The sequence below is a fragment of the Macrobrachium nipponense genome, chromosome 7 (genome assembly GCF_015104395.2).
Source record: "Macrobrachium nipponense isolate FS-2020 chromosome 7, ASM1510439v2, whole genome shotgun sequence".
NCBI classification, from domain to species: Eukaryota; Metazoa; Arthropoda; class Malacostraca; order Decapoda; family Palaemonidae; genus Macrobrachium; species Macrobrachium nipponense.
The window spans coordinates 95,105,156-95,127,883 of NC_061109.1; the positions used below are offsets into that span (position 1 = coordinate 95,105,156).

Here is a 22,728-nt window from a genome sequence, read left to right on the forward strand (position 1 = left end):
TCTTGGATGGGCTCATGACTCCTCGTAATCATGGGCATGAGTCGGACCCCCTTCCAACAGATGGCGAAGACATCTCCATTCCGCCGCCACTCTCTCTCCTCTTGCCAGATGTTGCGGCTGGCTAGCGAACCTCTTGAGGACATTCAGGGCCCCATGCACCAACCGAAGGGTACCACTGATGTGCACACCTACTTCATACAGTTCCTGGGCCAGGGATACCAAGTTATAATAATTATCCATAAACAGGTGGTATCCCTGGTTACGGAAACGATTCACAAGACCGAAGACAGTGTCACGCAGCGTGGAGAAGACTCCAGAATACACCGAGAAGTCCACAATGTATCCAGTGTTGGACTCCATGATAAAAAATAATTTTACACCATATTTTTTTGCCTTCAAGGGGTTGTACACTTTTATACTGAGACGTCCTTTGTAAGGCATCATCCCCTCATCCAAAGAAAGGTACTTGGCAGGAACCACGAGAAACTGGCACCGTTCACGAATGCAATCCAACAATGGGCGGACTAAGATGAGGCGGTCGGGGTTATTTTGGGTATGGCCCTTCGGTTGAAGGCGTTGAAATACCTGTCCGCCCTTCGGTTGAAGGCGTTGAAATACCTGTCCGCCCTTCGGTTGAAGGCGTTGAAATACCTGTCCAACACCAGGAAACTATCACGGGCCATAACGCCGCGTGGGCACATTGGGTGTACTAGAAAAAAAATGCCGCCTTCAATATTGCCTGATGTCGGCAGCAGGCATCATTCCAAAAAAAATGTGAAGCCCCAAAAATGCACCATGTCCGTGAGGTTGCAGCCCGCCAGCGATACAACAACGTTGTCCGCAGTTTGTCATGGCAGTACCGAGCATAATCCTTCATCTCTGCAACCAGGTATTCCAGCAATTCCTGCATCAGGAACAGCTGAATGAACCCCAGTGCAGTGAGAGGAACAGGTACGGTCAGTCCAGGTGCTGCCGTGAATGGGTGCATGTTAGGTGGGGTTGGGTCCTCCAACCACCTCTCATCACTTACGGATGAACGGCCTTCACCTAGGCTGGCGCGACATTGCGACTTTCTACGGGCCTGTGCACACGTACACGCACGTGCTCGGGCACGACTTCACACTCCCACCCCCCACCAGCCCATCTCCCTCACTTTCACCCTCGCTCTCTGTCTCGTCCCAAAGGCAAAACACGGCGCCTCCTCCTCCTCCTCCTCAGACTCTCCCTCATACTCACTAAAACCACTAAATTCGAGCTCACTTTCAGGCTGTGGCTCCTGTATGGACACTGGGGGCAAATATTTGTTGTCACTGACATCGGGCGTGATGTCCTCGTCACTAGATGACCAACTGTCATCAAAATGAGGACTTTCGAGCTGCTCTCGATCGAGCTCCAACAAGTACTCATCAATGTCCTTTTGTTGGAGGCCTCCTAAATGTTTACGAATGCCCCTCAGGACACTTTCGGCCACACGAGGCCGCACAACACGGCGTTGGAAAGCTGGGTCACCTTGGGTGCTTGGTCCCTCTCCAGCATCCAAGTCCAAAACTTGCCTCATACTTTCACTACCGACAGGCAATACGCGCCTTTCATGCTCCTGACGACATTGGGACATCTCTGTGAACGTCCTGTTACATCACAAATACTCTAACACTCGCAAAACTTCTGCAAAACATAAATGCAGCAAGAGATCGCTCTCCGACGACACGTCGCTGATGCTTGCTGGTGCAAGAAGAAAGCAATTCGCGCATGCGCAGCTGGGTAACGCTTGTAAACGAAACAACAGCTTGATCCATGAACTCTCAGCATCCCTCAAGGCGCATGATTTCAAAATTTTCGCAAACTAGGTCTATAACTATCTTTCCCCGAATATTTGAAAAAACTTTTTGTAGTCAACGTATTGTACGTCCGTTAAGCACCCGACAGACAATTTTAGTCGACGTATACTAAACGTCCAATAGGTGTTTAAGGGTTAACAACTGACAGATCAATTTATTAACATTAGGGGTTAAAGAGGGGTGAAGGAGAGAGGATCTTTCCCTACTCAGTGACTACCTAACTAACAAGACCAAGTAATTTTCAAATCGTTGCTGAATATGGTAAGATACAGGTGAAAATTACATCCGGGAAAACTACCCCTCAGTTGGTAGTTTACGGTAAACATTGAATTGTTAATTCTTACGTTCTGACAAGTAGGGCAGGTACAACAACATAGGAAATAACAAGAAAAGGAAATAAAAAGTTCGAGCATTAGCTCAGCAAAAAAACCGGTATTAGATAACTGTTACTTTAGAGTACAGCCACATTGTCTGGGGCCATGGCACCTGGCCTCACCGCCCGGGTACCGAACCCCACTAACTAGTTGCAGCAAATACTGGCAAGGTCTTAAGCATCTTTTAAAAAAAATCCTAGTCTTTCTTAATGTTTTCTCTTGAAACTCTTGTACCATGGCACTTCAGTATACCTGACATTCATAATGTATTAAGAAAACATATTGCTCTATTCTATAAATATGTGTCCATCTAATTATATAAAATTCATAAGAAATATATTTTATTCCAATAAATAATGAGAACAGTAATACTTTTCTCACATAAGTAATTCAAATTACTTTTATAGTAATAAACTTTCATTTGGGATAGAATCATTTGAGCCATGGTAAGTACCTTAGGTTTCATAGGTCCCTGTTCCTTCAAAACTTAAGATTTCTTGAAATATTGCTATTTACATAAATATTTTCTTTCCCTGAAACTAAGACAATTTTTCTCTAAAAAACAACTTGAAGTAAAACAAGGCATTGTCAGTTATGCCTTAATTACTAGGTATTATACATTACTTACTCCCCAAAAGACTAGTGGATTTAATAGTTTTGTAAGATCCGAGTGGTACTTTTTGTTTCAGGTAATGAGTTCAAGCAGCTTTCCATGAACAGCGATTGTAAATAAATAATGCCTTTGCATCAGTAAGAAAAAACTCAAGCAATATTTCCATTTCTGAATTTTTGAACAATTTTGTGTTGAACAATTTTGTGAATTTTATGCATTTACAGCACTCATCTGTAAATTTCTAAAAATATTAAAATAACTTATCCAAAATTAAATTAAATTCATTCATAAACATTCATGAATCGAATTTTTTCTTCAATTTACCCAAACCTCATTAGAACTGGAGACTTACTAGGGATAGTTGCGATGAAATAAAGGTGGGCTGAGGAGATGTGGTGGAATAACAATCTTGTTGGCCTCATGAATATAAGTAACATCATCGGCTGACAAGGCATCTATCCATTCAGACTCGGGCATGGGGTCAATAAGTTTCAGTTCCAGCTGTTTTCTGCTGTTCCTCATGGAATCCTGAAACAAACACATTACTTTAAGTATATGCTATATTAATTTAGCAATCATTTCATCTTAAAAAATGCATGAAATCTAAAATCTACTGCAAAAAAAAATCAGAAAACAGTCCTTCTGGAACAACATTCAAAAATCTATAATACAGATTCCATTACTTTTAAACATTTTTTCTATTTCAAAATAATATACAATCTTGTTCTTTAGGGAAAATGAAAAGATTAACCCTTAAGAACCAGGCTAAAAATAACAACATGCAGCACCCCAGACCGGGCAACCTCTGAGGTCGGCCAATTTAAGAAAAAAAAACATCCATGGAAAGAGGATGACAAGCAATTGTATATGGGGTACCCAAAAAATTCTAAAAAATAATTCCTACCTTTCATGGGAAGGTGAAAGTGACTAATTTACAACCCCTTTTTGGGTTTCTTTTACAAGATAATCCTGCATTTTACATTCTGAGTATATTTATTGTAAAATATTTACATAAATTTACAGAGATCAAAGATGCAGTAACTTTTTTGGATTATACATGTTTTTTCTAATATTTCTTTACAATTTTCTTTGCAAAATTACAATTATAACTGACATACTATCATAAATGATGAGAACTAAAAACAGCAACCCCTATGTATAATTATGAGCAAATAAATGAAAAAACATCATGAGAGAAATAGAAGCACAACATGCCCTCTTGAAGCCAAGATCACAACTAACTCATGATCTGCCAACAATCGTTGATCTGACTCAGTATAAACATTGCCATTAGTGAATTTATGGGCCACAGAAGTAATGGAATCTCTTTCCGGCCCGATTCTTCCAAATCGATGTCGCTAATATTGGTGTTCACAATGAGTGAACCCATTCACCACTCAAAACCTGTCATTGTTAACTCATATGAAGGCATCAGAAACCAGGGAATTTGTGCACTTGTCGCATTAAGGTGATAAACAACAAGTGATCAAGAGACACATAAAAATGCAATAAAAATGCAATTTACATAGCTTTTAATACATCCAAAGCCTTGAAAGTAAGGTTTTCTTAAGATTTTTTCAGATTTTCCAGCTTATGAAGATTTTTGGCTTAAAATGCGTCTCAAGAACGTAAGGCAGGAACTCCCTGTATGTATGTATATGCATGTGTGTGTGTGTATATATATATATATATATATGTATATATATATATATATATATATATATATATATTAATATATATATATATAGATCTAATTATAATATTTGTATACTATATAAGGGATTTTGATTGTAGGAAAAAATCTATTTCTGGGTGAGGAAGCCGTGTCGCCCAGTGAAATGTGTCCTCTTGTTGCACTATTTCTGGTAAATATTAAATTTTTTTTTTTGCTATAATACCAGAGAACTGCTAAATTGGACATGTCAGAAGTCTCTGACTCGCTCACCTAAATAAAATGGTGTCGGTATAAAAACTGGGGCGAGTGGTTAAACACTACCACAGCAACCCTCCTCCAATTAGCCTTTTTCCTCATCAAAAGGACCCTAAATACGGGGAGCCGCACATAGGTCACACCTACTACATGTTGAAGGAGTCTGTGACGTCATACTTATCGATAGCATTGAAGCTTGGTGCACAGCAAGGGGGGAAAAAAGGGGGGGATTTCACTGGGCGGGCGACACGGCTTTCCTCCCCCAGAAATAGATTTTTCCTACGTCAAATCCCTTTTCTGGGCTCACCGTGTCGCTCCGTGAAATTGTACCAGAGAAACACCAAGCTACACCCCTCTGAAATGAAATACAACATTAAATTGAACTCAGAAGGGTTAAAGAAATCAAAAAATAGTCTGAGAATTGGGAAAAACAATACAATTTTATTATTTACAAAATTATACCATTATAGCAATAAAATTGGTGGCAACAAAAACACGCACATAATAAAATAATTACTAATATTTTGTATACCGTAACACTATACACCAATCCTAACAACTAAAACATTTGCTGAGGTAGGTAAAATGTTAATGAGGCTGGCATAATGGAAAAGATTCATATGACACAAGGACGGTGCTATATTGATGTAGTAGCAGGAGACACTGGTCTCCCTACAGCTATTGCATGATATTTAAGATCCTCCAAAGACTTAAGGTAATGCTTTTTGAAAACCAAGGGTGACTTCCAACCAGTATACTTCTTCAGATCATCGAAGTTCATATATTTGAAGAAATTTACAGAAGTTGCTATAGCCCGAATGTCATGCACCCTGGGAAATGACCCTGGGCTGGCTTTCTTGATAAAATACAAAATCTGCTGCCTAATGCCCTTTAGAGATAGTGTACCACCATCTTTTCTAATGAAAAGGGGGCCCTCGGAATAGGTAGATGTCCTAGATAAATAGTCCTTAAGAGTTTTAACAGGACATAAAGATGGATCCTGTGGAAGCGGAACAATCTTCCATGGAGACCACCTCATCAAGGGGTCTTCATTCTTAGCCAGAAATTCTTTATTTGGCGAAAGCAACACGTCCCCCGAGGAAAGGAACTCAATATACGCTTCATCTCTAGATAAAGATGACAGCTCCGATATCCTGGCACCTGAAGCCAGACTCAATAAAAACAGTGACTTATGCAAAATGGTTTGGTAATCACATTTGAAGTTGTCTGTTTCCGAGGCTAACCTGAGAACATCGTTAAGAAACCATGACACTGACGACGGTCTGTGAATGGGCCGCAGGCGTGCACATGCTCTTGGGATAGAGGTGAAATAAGACTCGGTTAGATTGATACCGAACCTGAGAAGAAAAATTTTTTCAGAGCCGACTTCGTGGTTGTTATTGTTGCAGCTGCCAAGCCTTGTTCAAACAGAGACCTGAAGAAGGTTATAGCCACGTTCATTGTCATTACTTTGATATTTGATTCCCTGAGGAATGAAGACAATTTCTTAACTGCTGAATCATACTGGTGAAGCGTAGATTCTCTCTTATCTGTCTCTAAGAACAAAATGTTCTGTGGATCAATGTCCCCTACTCTCTTACCTGCAAACTTCATGAAATCCATAAAGTTAGGGTTTTGTGAAGACCTGAGGAATCGAACACAGTCCTCGTTTGAACTTGTTGCGACAGCCTCAAGTCTGGGAGAGTGAGGACGAAGACCTAGTTCCAGGAGAAGGGGAAACCAATTGCTCTTGGGCCAGTGAGGAGCTATGAGAGCCACCTGACCTGCGAAGGATCTCAACTTGTGCAGCACCTTCAAGAGAAGGTTCACTGGAGGGAATAAATAATCTTCGTCCACTGGTTCCAATCTATACTCAGGGCGTCCGTAGTGAATGCCAGAGGGTCCAGATTTGGGGCTACGTAACAAGGCAGCTTGTGGTTTGCCTCTGTAGCAAACAGATCTACTTCCAGACCTGGTACTCGTTTGCAAACCCTCTTGAAGGATTCTTGGTCCAGTGACCATTCTGACTCCAGAGGGACTGATCGAGACAGTGCATCTGCCACTACATTGTGGACTCCCGCCAGATGGGTAGCCGACAGATGCCAGGTGTTCTTGGCTGCTAGAGAAAAAATTGCTACCATCACGTGGTTCACATGGCTTGACTTTGAACCACCCCTGTTTATACAGTGTACCACTACCGCACTGTCGAGAACCAACCTGATATGACTCTTCTTTGGAGGACGAAGCTTTTTTAAAGTCAGAAACACTGCCATAGCTTCCAGAATGATGATGTGAAGCTTTTGGAACTGAGGAGACCAAGTTCCCTGAACCTTCTCGTGCTGTGAATAACCTCCCCAACCTGTCAGTGATGCGTCCGTATGCACCACAAGGGACGGGGGAAGGAACTGCAATGGTAACTCTTTGGCTAAGTTTGCGGCCTTTGTCCATGGGCGCAGACGTTTTCTGAGAATCAGAGGTATCCGGGCGAACTTGTCCCGACACTTGGCATTTGCCTTTGAACTCCAAACTCGATTGATGTCCTTGAGCTTGGCTTTCAACAGAACGTCCGTGACCGAGGCAAACTGGAGTGAGCCTAGGATCCTCTCCTGATTCCTTCTCGAAGTCTTTTTGCATTTTAAGAATTGTCGTGTTGCCTTGGCAATCTCCTTCCTCTTCCCTGCTGGAATGGAAAGAGTGTGTGAATCCAGGTCCCAATGAAGACCTAGCCACTGGAACTTGGACTCCGGAGTCAACCGGGACTTTGTCCTGTTGATCTTGAACCCTATATATTCCAGGAAAGACATGACCTTGTCCGTGGCTTTCATACACTTGTCTTGGTCCATCTCCCAGATTAGCCAGTCGTCTAGGTACGCCACCACCAATATACCCTGAGACCTTAGCTCCTGCACCACTGCCTCCGCCAGTTTCGTGAAAACCCTTGGTGCTATATTTAGCCCGAAGGGCATTACCTTGAAGGAGTAGGCTTCTTTCCCTAGTTTGAAGCCGAGGAATGGTCGGAAGTGCCGAGCTATCGGGACATGATAATAGGCGTCTGTAAGATCAATAGAGGTGGTGACGGCCCCACGGGGAAGTGAGGTCCGCACCTGAGAGATGGTCAGCATTTTGAACTTGTCGCAACGAATGTACAAGTTTAAACGGGACAAGTCTAAGATCACCCTTCTTTGTCGGTCCCTTTCTTTGGGACGCTGAATAGACGACCCTGAAATTTCAAGTTTTGGTCCTGGAGACTGCTCCCTTCTGGAGAAGGTCCCTGGAGTAATCCATCAACTCTTGCGTTGGTTCCTGATAGAAGGTGATGGGTGGAGGAGGACCTTTGATCCAACTCCAGCCTAGGCCTCTGGATACTATGCTTTTCGCCCAACTGCTGAACCCCCAACGATGACGAAAGAGGTACAGCCTGCCTCCTACCTGAGAAACTTCATTGAGATGATGAGGGCCGGGATCCTCTTCCTGACCTCGCACCTCTAGCTCGCCCTTGGGCTCTGGCTCCTCCGCGCTGACGAAAGGATCCTCTAGCCCTGCCACCCCTAGCAACCCTGGTAAAGGGGTGAAATGCCCGACTCTCATAGACCGGGTTAAAAGCGGGCGACACTGAATACTGAGGGGAAACCTGTTGGTTAGTTGATGGCGAAAGGAAGACAAATTGATGCTGTTGATGAGGCTGAGCCTTAGAAGTCGAAGGCTGGGATACTTGTTGAACTGGAACAGCTTGTAGCACAGGATGCTGTTGCAGAACTTGGAAAGGTTGGAGTTTCCTTTGCCTTTTCCTAGCCCTAAAACTGGAGGGAGAAGACTCTGATTTCCTTTTGAAAGGAATTCCCCAATGCAATCTGATGCTTTGATTAAGACGTGATGTCTCGATATATACACACATACCTACATACATATATATATAAGCTATATATATATAGATAGATATATACACACATACATACATACATATATATATAAATATATATATAGATAGATATATATATATATATATATATATATATATACATACATACATATGATACCATACTATATATGATATATATATATATATATATATATATATATATATATATATAATATATATATATATATATATATATATACACACACACATATACACGCACATTATATATATATATCATATTATATATATATATATATATATATATATATTATATATATATATATATATCATATATATATATATCTATAAATGTTTTAAAGTGTTTGTGGCTTCCAATTTATCTATCTCAAGGTTTTTTATAATCAAAGATTTGAAGCTGCAGTGGGTAAATTATTAAAGAGAGGAAGACAAGTGTAATGGGTCTAGGTAACTGGTCATCCAGATGGAACTAGCCAATATCTTGGTTGACATCTGTTTTACAGACTACAATTTTTGGTATTATTGATGATAGGATTATTAAAATTCCTTGTGAAAAGAATTGGGAAATATTTCTGAATAAGGTATACTCAACAGTAAACTTAATCAAACCCAGGAATTTATCCGTTTCAGAAAACATTTATCATAAATACAGTTGAAACTCGATTTTTTTAGAAAATCCATTCCAGAACCTTTTACGAAATCCGAAACGTACAAAAACCGAAACAATAATTCCCATAAGGTGAATACAATTAATGCGTTCCAGACCACCAAAAATATTTTAAAAAAATACATTTTATAGGAAATAAACAGTTTTACAAACAGAAAACAATGATAATAAATATAAATGACTAATGAAATGAATAAATGAACATTTAACATCACTCATCACCTTTATGGAAAACACTTGTTATTGTATGGAAGACAATTATGGATTTAGATTTATGAACAAAATCAGTCATATAAAAAAAGCTACCATAAATAAACTAGATATATAATTAAAACTAATTCAGGCTAATTGTTAGTATCATAATAAGTTTCTGAGTAACTATCTGATTAGGGTATCACCCATTTTACAACCTCTGTGGAGTCATCCGGTAATTTAAATCAATATCAAAACCTGATTACATGGTTGACATTAACAACCACCGATCCAGAACAACGAGGCTTACCTGGAGATTTTGAAAGAAATCTTTGATGAAAATGGTATAATCTTCATAGAATGCATTTATCACACTGGGATCCAACAATCTTTCTGGGTAGCCAACTTGCAGAGTCATATTATTCAGCTGGTAGGAGTAAAACAAAAAGATCTCTGTTACTCTATCTTTTTCATATTAAAGGTTTGGCATGTCATAAAAGAGAGGGTGATAAAGAATTCACTACTGCAATATAATTCATAAAAAGGACTTCCTTTAAAAAATTACTAACAATGCATTAATAATTATGAGAAAAATTTAGAGGGCGCTCTTATTAAAAAAAAAATTATGGAGCTCTAATTTGATAAATAATCATGGTGTTATCTTAAATACAGACGGTGCACAGTTATGATAATAAAACAAAGGAATGAAGACTTAAACATGGCACAAAATTGGTTTTCTTTCTTTCCTTTAAATAAAGGAAACTACCTCAAATTTTGCTAAATTCACACTAATGCAAGTGGTATTCAAAATTTCTCATATGTAGGTAGTACAGCATCATTATCTCATAATTTATGAAGCATTTGTCTGTCATAAGACTACTATATGATATCTCAGAGGAAATTTTTCTTACACCAGGCCTTATTAATGTAAGCATGGTTTCCAGTTTTTTAAAATTCGTGTGACCCTCAACAATGACACATAGGAGGCTGTGGCAAAAGTAGGGCTAAATCCTATCAAAGAAATTAACAAATACACTAACTTGCACCAGATTATGAATTGTTTTACCCAATTTATGAAAATCGGTATAGTATTAATCAAAAGACATCTGTAGATCTTATATTAATTACAGCATTACCTCACTATGGTAGAACTGCCTAACAACATACTACTGAAAGTCTGTATTTCCGGTATAATCAAATAAGAAATTAATCAATGTGGCAAAATATCTTTAGATCAATGCGGCAAATTGTTTTAGGAACAGCAAAACAAAAAGAAAACATAGAAATATGTATACATTCGAATTCTAGGGGATCAAGGCATTTTTCCTCAAATGTATGTTATATGTAGAACAATGGATACAATAATGAATTTAATACCAAAATGTTGCCTAAGATATTCTCTCATCTGATTGATGGAAACTTATTTCTAAAAAAAAAACTTGAGTCACTATGTTTCCCACATAATAGAGTTGTGTTATTACTAATAATAGCACAAAAGGGTGTCACACGTTTACCATTCTGAAGCGGTCTTGTTTGACTTATTTTACCCCAAAATTTTCCAAACTACAAAATTGCATCCCCTCTACTATAGGGTTCCCTTAAAACCCGATGTTTAACAAACATTACCACTAAACCTACAGCAACCTCACTGAAATTTTTGCACACATTATCTGTAGCCATGGAAATAAAATCTACAATTTTAATAAAAATAAGTTAAAGTTTTGTATGACATTCCAAATATCTGTTAACTTATTTTCATTTCCATTTATTTCTTTATACATATAGAGCAAAGACCATTATCTTAAACTACTTTTCTACATACTGTATTTCTATACTTTAATGTTAGTGATGATAACATTTTCTTCAGCATCTTTGTTTTTATTGTAAAACAAGGTAGATGTACACAGCAATTTGCAGGTAAGTGAACTTTTGAAAAATTCTTATTTATGGAGACACCTGTAGATCCAACCAACTTTAGAACAATATTCTTAGAAACTAATTCAAATGACTGCTGGTACTTAGGCTTGATTGTCCAATGAACTCTCTAACTGGATTGTCTGCATAATAAAGTATATCTAGCTTTATTCTCACAAGCATAGAATACATACATATTACTTTACGTAAGTAATAATGACTTATTTGATAATAAAATATGGTCACTCCCTGAACTAGAAACTTTTTAATCATAACCTGCTCTCTCTTCATTGAAACAATGACAATGACTTAAGTAATATGGGAGTGAGAATCAACAGGAATAGGTTTATCATCTGACTGCTTTCTACAGTTCTAGATATTTGAGTTAAGTGATTAAATTCAAGAAATATAGTTTCTCATAGTTTAGTCCTATCAGCCAATTCGATGTGCCCTCTTCTCAAAGATAAATTTTACGAGTCCTAATGCCAGAATGTAATCTTCCTTTTCCTTTGTATCATGATGTGTTTCTAAATATAGTAGTATTTCTAAATGGAACACATACGACATGTTCACTCCAAAATTCTTTAAACTAATTTACTTCCTATATCTACCATACACCTCTTTTATGTAGATAAAGCTGTTACATAACTACGTACTTGTATGAGTAACTCATCCAATACTAGAAGAGCTGTATCCATCCAAGTATCAAAGATTGATCTCGTGGGGTTTTCACAAGCAAAGTTCTCCCTGAGAGGAATGAATCAAGGGTCTTTTAATTCAGCACTTACCGCCATTTTCAATTATTTTAACAGCGCTTTCAAAGTTGTAACTCTCATCTTGTTTGATAAATATGACATAGGCATTACTACTGAGGAACTTCTTTACTATGTATGTCATCACAGCTTTGTGTGCTTTATACATGTTTTACATTCCCATGGATATTGCAAAGAATTTCAGTTTAATTTGACTTATGTGGCACAATTTTCTAAAATGTAAAACTCTGACTTCTGCTGTTTATCCTAAAGCATTTATTTAATCTCCTTTTAATTTCCTTAAAATTGAATCAATGATGTTTATTTTGGAACCCCATTCCTGTCCTAGTTCATAAAATAAATAAATAAATAAATACAAAATAAAATCCCTGGTCCTGTATGTGATTTGGTACTGGGTTTGAAGCCTGTAAATGACCTTTTGACTTGAGAGTCATCATATTTCCCTAAGTTATCAGCTAATACTGATGTGTGAATACAGTTCTTTTACAGATATCATAAAATAATAGAACTAAAGCAATTCACCTAAATTAATTTTCTGCACTGACTAAATGGAGAAAAAAAATGACTGAGATATATTGTGCAAATACATGCAGCCGGTAAATATTAAGATTCCTATTAAGAGACTCGCAACACTTTAATGTACCGTTTGATGCATTATTGAAAAGTATATTGCAGGCAGGCTTATTATAAGAGAGCTGGTAAAGTAAACATATCATGGACAGTTTAGATTTTGATTTAATGTTTGCAACGAACTACTTACATCATTCATTCAAAGTGCTTAATACATAACCCAAAAATGAATTTAAAAAATATTTATCTTAAAATATACCTACATACATAAAATATTAGGAAAAATATTTTAACACTGAAGTGGAAATATGGTATAAATCAAATCACTGAGGATTTCATCAATATTTGGATTAAAAATTTTGTTTTGTAACAATGAAAAAGACAGTATTAGAAGAAAAATTACATTGCATTTAATTATATAATTCATAAGTAAATTACACATCACCAAAAATTACATTGTCATAATAAAGTTTCATATACACTTACAAGGTAATTACACAGCTAACATTTCTTCTCAGGCAGCAGCTTTTTTTTTAATTAGCAGTAGCAATTCTACTGTTTTACGTATGTATAAGTGACAGGCCCTGCTCACTACTGGAGCACTCAGGAAACAGCTTGGCAGGTGAGCTCAATTTTGTTTGTGCTCTTATGTCCATAAGGCATGGTAATGACTTTGAAATAGTAAAAATTTGCCAGCATTGACACAATGCTTGCCGTTTCCCTTCCTGGTAAGAGAGCTACTGCATGTGAATACTACCTCTGGTTGGTGCTCAACTTAACCTGTAGTGGTGTGTGGTGGCTGAGCCATGGGTTACCTCTACTTAAGAGGGAGCTATAGCCCTGATGGCTAGCAAAGCATATAACAGTGCCCTTGCCCTGGGCGCAGTGCCAAATTTAAAAACAACCAGAGAACGCTATCATCTACTCTGAAAAACACCATAACCCATCTTCGAGAAAAAACAGCCTGGAAAAAAGTAAAAAATTTAGTTTGTCTTTATTGTTACACATTTATTCACATTCTATTGATTCCTAAACTACAAAAAAATGGCTATCTGCTTATATTATGCCTAGTGCTTGGGTAACAAGGCAATTTAACACTGGAAAGAAAAATCTATTATTGTGAAAAATATAAATTTTCATAATAAAATATATTATTTGGATACTTACCCATTGTTAACATTAGCTTATATCTCTGCAACGATAGAAGAGTCAGCAATCAAACAAAAGAAGATCGCTTGGCTGACCTGGGAGACTGTTTAGTTCACCTGTTCTCCACCAGGAGTGTTCAAATGTTTTAGATCTTGTCAGAATTCTCCTTGACACCCCACTAAGTGTGGGCAGGCTGGGTGAGGTCTACTTTAACAGGTTAAGTATCAGAATAATAAATTTCATTATGACAATTTATATCATTTGGGATGAATCTTTCCTACTGTTAAAGTTAGCTGATTCCCAAATTGAGACGAAGGATGGTGAGTAGTGCAGCTACACAAATTCTGCTGAGCCAAGAGAACTAAGAGCTTCTAGTACAGAACTCAAGACATTGTTATGTACCTGATCTGGAAATCCTTCCTGGATAATACTGCTGCCAGAGGGTGGATTCCATTCAGGGTACAAGGCTCTCATTTGTGTACAGTCAAGAGCAGCCCTGCGTAGAAAACCACTTCATTTTCAGCCAGAATGAATAGCAGCGGCGTGGTGGCTGGGTCAAAAACCGCCTAAAAAACAACATCCAAGTACTACAAATAAATACCTATGATACAAAGGTACACTCCTGTGTAACAAATGTACCTTCATGCTTCCCAGAAAAACCAATATCTGGGATTAAAAATAAAGAGCCTAAAAGTTTGTTCCTTCTTTCAGTTCAGGAAAAGACTTTACCCCCTATTACTAGAGAGCTAAGGGCTTTACAATTTTCAGAAGCAATTTCTATATCTTTAAGATAAGAAGCAGCAAAAACTGAATTGCACTTCCACTGTGCCACAATAATTATGCCCTCATAAGAAAAAATCTTCAAAAAACTAAGACGTAGCAACTGCTCTTACACTGTGAATATTTAAGACGTAGCAACTGCTCTTACACTGTGAATATTTACCTTTAATAAGGGCAAGAGATATGGATTTAGTTTTTCATGCGCTAGTCTTATTAACTGCTTAACAAAAAAAAAGACATCACATTCTTAGATAAAGGAGTGTTAGGTTTTCTAACACTCAAAAATAAATAATTAACTCTGTCCTTAACAGGCTTAAATCTATCTCAATAAACCTTACTAACTATAACAGGACAGAGCAAAGCCTCTTCATTCCCCACCGAAGAGGTTCAATTTGGAATTCATAATGTTCTAGGAAGAAGTTTGGCCTTGACATCATTCTCAGCCCTGAACAAAGGCACAAATGATAAAACAGCATCTTCTTTACAAAAGCCTACTTTACTGGAGAATGCTTGTAACTTGCTTACTCTTTTTGCTGTCGCTAGTGCTACCAAAGAGTGTCTTCATGGTCAGATACTTTAAAGAGACAGATTTCAAAGGCTCAAATGGATCTACAGATATAAATTTTAAAACATCAAAGTTCCATGAAAGAGATTGATACTAAACTCTGGGGACTTCAATCTCAAATGATCTCAACACCTCCGTAAGATTTTGATCGTTAGAAATATCCAACTGCAAATGAGCAGAACTGAGGAAAGCATGGATCTATATCCTCAAATAGCAGATACAGAAAGATTCTTACTATATCTATGATATCAAAACAATTTGATTATGATGTTTACAGAGGTAGGGTGCTGGAAATATTTCAAGAACACTAGGTGCAGTACACAAACCACTGCCTCTGATACAAGGCCAAGGTTGTTGTTCATCTTGATTTAAGGATAGATTTCCAAGATACTTTAATAAACCCCTCGCTTGGAGGAGATGGTCAAGTTTCCAAGTAGTCGTGTAGCATGCGGAGTAGGTTTTGGTGGAACCGCATAGAATTCGGTTGTCTGAGTAGATCCTTCCTTAAAGGAAGAATACGAGGGAGATCCACCAAAAGCAATAGAGGGTCTGGAAACCAGTCTCTCAGAGGCCACCACAGAGCTACTAGTCATTCTGCAATGGCTTAATTCCTAAAACTTGTTCAGCGCTTTCCTCATTACTGCAAACTGAGGAAAAGCATACATATCTAGGTTGGACCAATCTTGAAGAAATGCAACTACTGGCCAAGTCTGAGGGTCCTGGCATGGAGAGCAATACACTGGAAGTTTTTTGTTCATCGATGTCACAAATAAGTCCACATTCAGTGCTCCCCATAGACTCCACAGTGACTGGCAGGCTTGCAGATATAATGACTATTCTGTGGGTTGGACTTGTCCTTTCCTGCTCAACTGATTTGCATAAATACTGTTTTTCCTGGAATGAACTGTGGAACAAAACTAATGTTCCTGGCTTCTGCCCAGAGAAACAACTTCTCCACTATCAGAAACATTGACTTCAATCTCATGCCACCCTGGTTTCTGATGTGGTATTGTCTGAAAATACGGCTATTACCTTTCCTCTGACAAGGTGTTTGCCCTGGAGGAGGGACTTTCATACCGCCAACAGTTCTATATTGTTAATGTGCAACTTCCTGTCTTGTGGTGACCATATCCCAGACATCTGATGGCCTATGAGGCATGCTCCCCAGCCTGTCGTTGAAGCATCTGAAAACAAGGTTAGGTCTGGGCTCACTACCCCTAAGGATGACTTTGCTCCCAGTCTCTGACAATCCTTCCACCATGCTAATGCCTCCCAAAGGCTTACTGGGACCGAAACTGAGTGGGAGTCTGGCAGAGACTACCTGTCCCAAGTTTCTCTCTCGAGCTGAATTGACTGCTCTTGAGCCTTGCTAACCTGACAAATATTTCAAGACATGCCACGTGTTCCAACAGAGAATGCCATTATCTTGCTGAAGCTTCCTTAAGGCTCAAATACCCTAGGAAGCGATAAAAAAAAAAAAGTGTCTCTCCGTTTCTATGATGGAAAAGCCTGAAAACTGTGTTTCTCCTCATCCCTAGATAGAGAATGGACTAAGCTGAAAACAAGGTTAGGTCTGGGCTCACTACCCCTAAGGATGACTTTGCTCCCAGTCTCTGACAATCCTTCCACCATGCTAATGCCTCCCAAAGGCTTACTGGGACCGAAACTGAGTGGGAGTCTGGCAGAGACTACCTGTCCCAAGTTTCTCTCTCGAGCTGAATTGACTGCTCTTGAGCCTTGCTAACCTGACAAATATTTCAAGACATGCTACGTGTTCCAACAGAGAATGCCATTATCTTGCTGGAAGCTTCCTTAAGGGCTGAAATTACCCTAGGAGCGATAAAAAAGTGTCTCTCCGTTTCTATGATGGAAAAGCCTGAAAACTGTGTGTTTATCCTCATCCCTAGATAGAGAATGGACTAAGCTGGAATCAAGGCAGACTTCTAAAGTTGATCAAGATGCCCAGCGATTGAGCTAAGCAAAGTAACAGATCCTTGGCCCTTAGAATTCCCTCGAAAGAGTTGGCCAACATTAGCCAATTGTCTAAATATAGCAAAATTCTCACTCATAAAAGGTGACACCAACCTGTAGTAGCGCTAAAATCCTTGTGAATACCTGATGTGCTGTATACAGGCCAAAGCAAAGAGCTCTGGATTGAAATACCTTCCCTGCAAAGACAAAATGCAGAACTTGTGTGACTAAGGATTTGTCGGAACATGGAAATAAGTGTCTTGCATGTCCACCAAAATCATTCAGTCGTTCTTCTGCAATGATACCACCTCTTTCTGAAGTAGAAGAAACTTTTCTTGCTGATGAAGATAAGATGGACAAGCAACTGGAGACAACAACACAGGAGACAAAAAAGGAATTACATAGCCTTCCTTCAATACCTCCACCACTCAAAGTTGTGCTCCCAAGTCTCTCCAAATATGCAAGAAGGTCTGCACTTGGACTCCTAAGAAGTTTGATTTTCTTGAAGCCTGATAAGGACCTACGAAAGGTCTTGGCAGCCGAAGATGAGTCATGTGACGAGGAAGAACGAATCTTGACTGGAGGGCCAGAAGGAAAAGGAGCAGATCTTTTATTGCCTACCTTAAAAGATTGTCTGATACATTCCCTATTTTTCTGTATGGAAATGACCTCCCTTCTTAGCCTTATATAGACAGATTCAAAGGCGATCCAAAGGAGAAACCAAAACTGCAGCCATCTGCATTAGACCAAAGCACCTTGCCAGTCTCAAGAGCAAGTCTTTTCATAGGATCGAGACATGCAAGGAAATAAAAATCGTAGACCAAAGACAGTTTCAGCGATGGTAACAAGCCTGTGTCGTAAGAAGGGGCTCTCAGCAACTTCAAAAAACCAGGAAGACTAGAGTTGGTAGACTTGAAGGAAACTTTGAGCGCCAAAATAAAATATTTCTTGAAAATGCCCTCTAACAGAAGGACAAAGCTTAGGCTTCTTCAAGGACTTAATGGGTGCCGAAATGCTAGAAGATAACAGACCTAGTCTCTACAGAACTTCTTTCCTCCATTACATGAGAATGAAGAGAAGAGTAACATTCTAGCAAGCACCGAAAGACTGAAGAAGATACTTTTCCTTTAAACTCTTCTTCAGTTGCGGATTCGGGGTGACAGCAGCAGACTCCTCACAACGAAATTCTGACTCAATATGAGGGGAAACTGCAGGAAAAGTAGTCTGCAGCTGTCTACTAGAGGCAACACAAGTCGGCAAAGCAGAAGACAAGGTTCTGCCAGTCATCAAAGAAAATGGGACTTTTAATTAACACCGAACTCACCACCTCGTCCAACTGTGTCTCAACTGGCTTGGAAATGTTCCCAGCTAGAATAGCATCTAGTAGAAAAAGAAACATTACCCAAGCCAAAAGGAGACTCTCCAATAGCAAAAGAAAGATTTCGAATAAGATGTAGAAGCAGATGAAATAGGTTTAACAATTGACTGAGTCAACATAAAAGAATTAGAACAACTTGCTACAGGCACACCATTATCAATCATGTCTATACCTACATTCTTACTCTCATTTGTTCTAGCAATGTTATTACTAGCTATTGATGATGGCGAAGTCCAAATACTGCATGAAGATTTACACTTACCAAACCGATCTTTCAGCGAACATGTTAAACTGGATCAAGGCCATGAAAAAGGAAAGGTAGGAGTCGGAGGGCACAGAACCCATCATCCCAAGAACAACCCCATTCCTTGGCAGCGCACTGTTCCGACTGTCATAGGGCAGTCCTAGGCTTGTGTTACATATATGGGCGAGGGCACAGAAACCTTTCCTTTACAAGGGGAATGAGAAAATGATCATAGACTATGGGGGATTCAGAACAGTTCCCTATAATAATTCAGTCAAAGATTTTAACAGATTCTAAAATAAGGCTTACATCCTGTCTAGTTTCTCAATATGCTTTTCCTGAATCGAAAGGGGAACGCAAGATAGAGCTAAAGAGGAAATCTCAGTATACATTAGCTATATTATTAGGCCTAGCAGAAGAAAAAGCCACAGATTGAGTAGAGATAACTACAGACAAGGGCTCACCAGGAAGGGGCGAAAAGGCAAGTTTATGCCCTGGCCTAATTGCTTCCGCAATCTATCTGCTTCTTTTCTTTTCCTATACTGACACTTTTACTCATTAGGTTCTTAAGCCAATCCCTACATTCCGCATATCTAATTTTTAGACACTCTATACCCCTGCAGCCAGTAGAAACATTATGTTGATCTACCTCAAATTTAGGCATCCTGCTTACACAGTAATCATTCCTACATAACCTGATGTTCAGTGATTTGCTTCCGGTGGAAGACATCCTATGAAGACTGAAATTACTGTACCATGACAGAAGAAAACAGCCAAAATTCACAAAATACCAACAATCACTTATACCTCATGGCAGCAAGGAGAATTTTAACTACAGCTAAAACATTTAAACACACCTGGTGGAGAACAGGTGAACTAGACGGTCTTCTGGGTCAGCCAAGTGCTTGCCTATCGACGCGGAGATATAAACTAAATTTAACAGTAGGTAAGATTCATCCCAAATAATAAAACTAGGGAAAGAAGGAAAAAATGATATCTCAACCATCACCCACTTCAGATTATGAGTGTTTTGGGTACATAACTACATTTATATAATTAGAATTTCAATATTTCACATTTGAATATTGAAAATTTAAATTATCAAAAGTCTTACTGTTATTTTTCAATCATATCTTGATTTCAATTGCAATGCATTTGAACTGGAAGAGAGGTATGAAAACTGTATGATTGGCAACAATTCCTTAAAAGTATGTATGAAACAGTATGATACAAGACATTTGTGTGTTCAGTATCAAACATGTTCAACTGAAACTTGTATCATACATATATCAGAACCAGAGGTATGAAAATTGTATGGATGGCAACAGTTCCCTAAAAGAAGGACAAAATCCCCCTGGACAAAATCCCGCGTGGACAGAATGCCCCGGGACAAATTTAAAGTCATGAAAATGTAAGCAACCAATAATAGTAGTAACTAGTTTTATTTTTCATTGCTTATACAATTCTAAACAGAAATATATTAAAATACTCGTACAGTCGTTTGCTGGTTTTACATTTATTATTGCATATATAGTTCTAGTTAACTGAATATTACCGATAAATTTTTTTTTAACTAACTCAGGAGGTGGAATTCTTAACAATAAAAATATCTAAGGAAAATGCAAATTTCAGGAAAAATGCTAAATTGTTTACTCATAGACTGAACATGTGTTTAAAACCCTAAGTTAAATGCAATGCCTCTAATATAATCTAAATCCGTTTTTTCTTGCCATGTTAGCACAACTGATTTGATTCGTGATGTGGCATCCTTATATTTCATTATAGGTGGTTCGCTAGCAATACCAGAGATAACCTGATTCATCTGAACATCTTGAAAGTTGTTTTCTCGCTCTAAGAGACTCATAAACTTCCAGATGACTGGATGGAAACACCCAGCAAATGATACGAAACTACGATGCCATCCTTTCACAGAATTATTGGTACAATTAAGTTCATCGTTTGTTTTTCCTTACATATTCCACAGAGGTATGCTAAATGTGGGTTCTCGCGTCCTCGTCAACATGGCCTGCCAATATAGTACTCCTCAAAGTAATCCAAAATCGGGAAACTCTCCTCTGGCATAATATCATAGAGCTCTTCAAACGCTTCATGAACAGATTCAGGGGTAATAAAGGCAAGGGTCGCTATAATTTTCATTTTAAGAGAAAATTCATTATCATCTTGATAATGTTTTTGTAAACCAAACTCTTGTATTTTTCTGTAAACATTTTGTCACAAAAGAAAAAAGCAGCCTTTAACATCGACTTCAGGAAAGTACGCTATCAAAATATTCAGCATTGTTCTTTCAAAATCGGTCATTGCACTCGCAGGTGAGCAATATGTCAAGATTTTTATTTCTTGTATAAATCTGTTATAAGTTGTTTGCGTCTTATCCGGTAATAGTGCATAGTGGTTAACGTAAATATATCCTTCATGATGCAATTTCACCTGTCCTCTGTTGCTCTTCACAAACTCCATCCTCTGTGGGTGGAAGTACTAAAGTGATTTCCAAAATGAACTATTTGTAAGATTTAGTTAAACTAACTATGTATGTAAAAAAGTATGTCGCCTTTTTAAAAGAATGAGCAAACAACTGTACTGCTATGACAGTAAGAAGATTTAGTTAAGGTAACTGTTAGTAAAAATTTTTGTACCTTGTTAGAAAAACAAGCAAACGGTGGAAAACGGGTAATTCTTACAAGGGGGATTTTGTCCTAGGGGATTTTGTCCTCGGGGGATTTTGTCCTATGGAGGATTTTGTCCTCTGGGGGATTTTGTCCTGATACCATGTGTTCAGCATCAAACAGCCACCGATGCAGGTCCGTTTTGCTCTCTAGGGTGATCGTAAACATGTGAGTGTCTGGTTGTGTTTTCCTTTCCCAATTCGCTTCTAGAAAGAACTTTAGAACTCCCATATGCAGTCTGCCCAGTTTGAGGAACATCTCTATATGGATACCAATGTCCCCAGTAGCCTCATCCATTGTTGAAAAGTACGACAAAAGGGCTATAAACCTGTGCACCATCTGAAGGCAGCTTGATATTCTCTTAGGAGATGGAAAATCCTGAAAAGTCAGAGAAATGAAAGACATCCCAAAATATAGGATCTCTTGAGATAGGGTCAACTGAGACTTCTGTAGGTTGATAAGAAAGCCCAGTTCCTGGGGGGGGGGGGGTGGAAACCTTGTGCAAGTCCTTCAGGCACTTTTCCTTTGACAGGGATCGAAGCCGCAGCCATCTCCAGATAAGAGTTACATTGACCCCTATCAAGTGGATCCATTTTGAGAGAGGAGCATGGACTCAAGTGAGCACTTGAGGGGCTGTCGAAACTCCCAAGCAAAGGGCCTGAAAATGATATAGTACTTTGTCTTGAAAGACAAACCTTAGATACTTCCTGGAGTCTGAATGGATTGGAATGTGGAAGTATGTATGCATCCTGCACATCCAATGTTATCGTATCATTCAGTCGCCCTGGTGAATGGATGAAAGGACTGAATGGTTTGTCTTCATGTTAAATTTTGCCTTCTGGACAAAATGATAGTGGGTACTTTCATCTAAGACTGATCTCAAGCCCCCTGATTTTTGGAACCATGAAGAGACAGTAAAAGCCCTCTATGTTGGAGATCTCTGCTTCCTTTATTTTTATTTGTATGGTTTTTTACACTGTATGGAACCAGTGGTTATTCAGCAACGGGACCAACCGTTTTACATGACTTCCAAACCACGGACTTCCTTTATGGCTTTCTTTCGGAGGAGGGAGGAAACTTCCTCCAAAAGGACTGAATGTTTCTCTGAGCCTCTTCAGTAAGCTGGCAATGGGATGGGAAAAGTGACTAATGGTGAGTTTTCCAGGAACGGAATGGCGAGCCCTCCTT

The 22,728-nt window shown here is 38.7% G+C and overlaps 1 protein-coding gene across 2 annotated transcripts in view; it reads right to left on the reverse strand.

The window, feature by feature from the left end:
- LOC135217201 (endothelin-converting enzyme 1-like) overlaps window positions 1-22,728 on the reverse strand; it is a 261,206-nt gene that overhangs the window by 56,414 nt on the left and 182,064 nt on the right. For both annotated transcript variants that reach the window (XM_064252934.1, XM_064252933.1), the window contains 2 exons: window positions 9,823-9,939; window positions 3,178-3,353 (listed from right to left, as the gene is read on the reverse strand). In XM_064252934.1, the coding sequence (XP_064109004.1) occupies window positions 3,178-3,353; window positions 9,823-9,939 (293 nt within the window). The remainder of the gene's footprint in view (window positions 1-3,177; window positions 3,354-9,822; window positions 9,940-22,728) is intronic.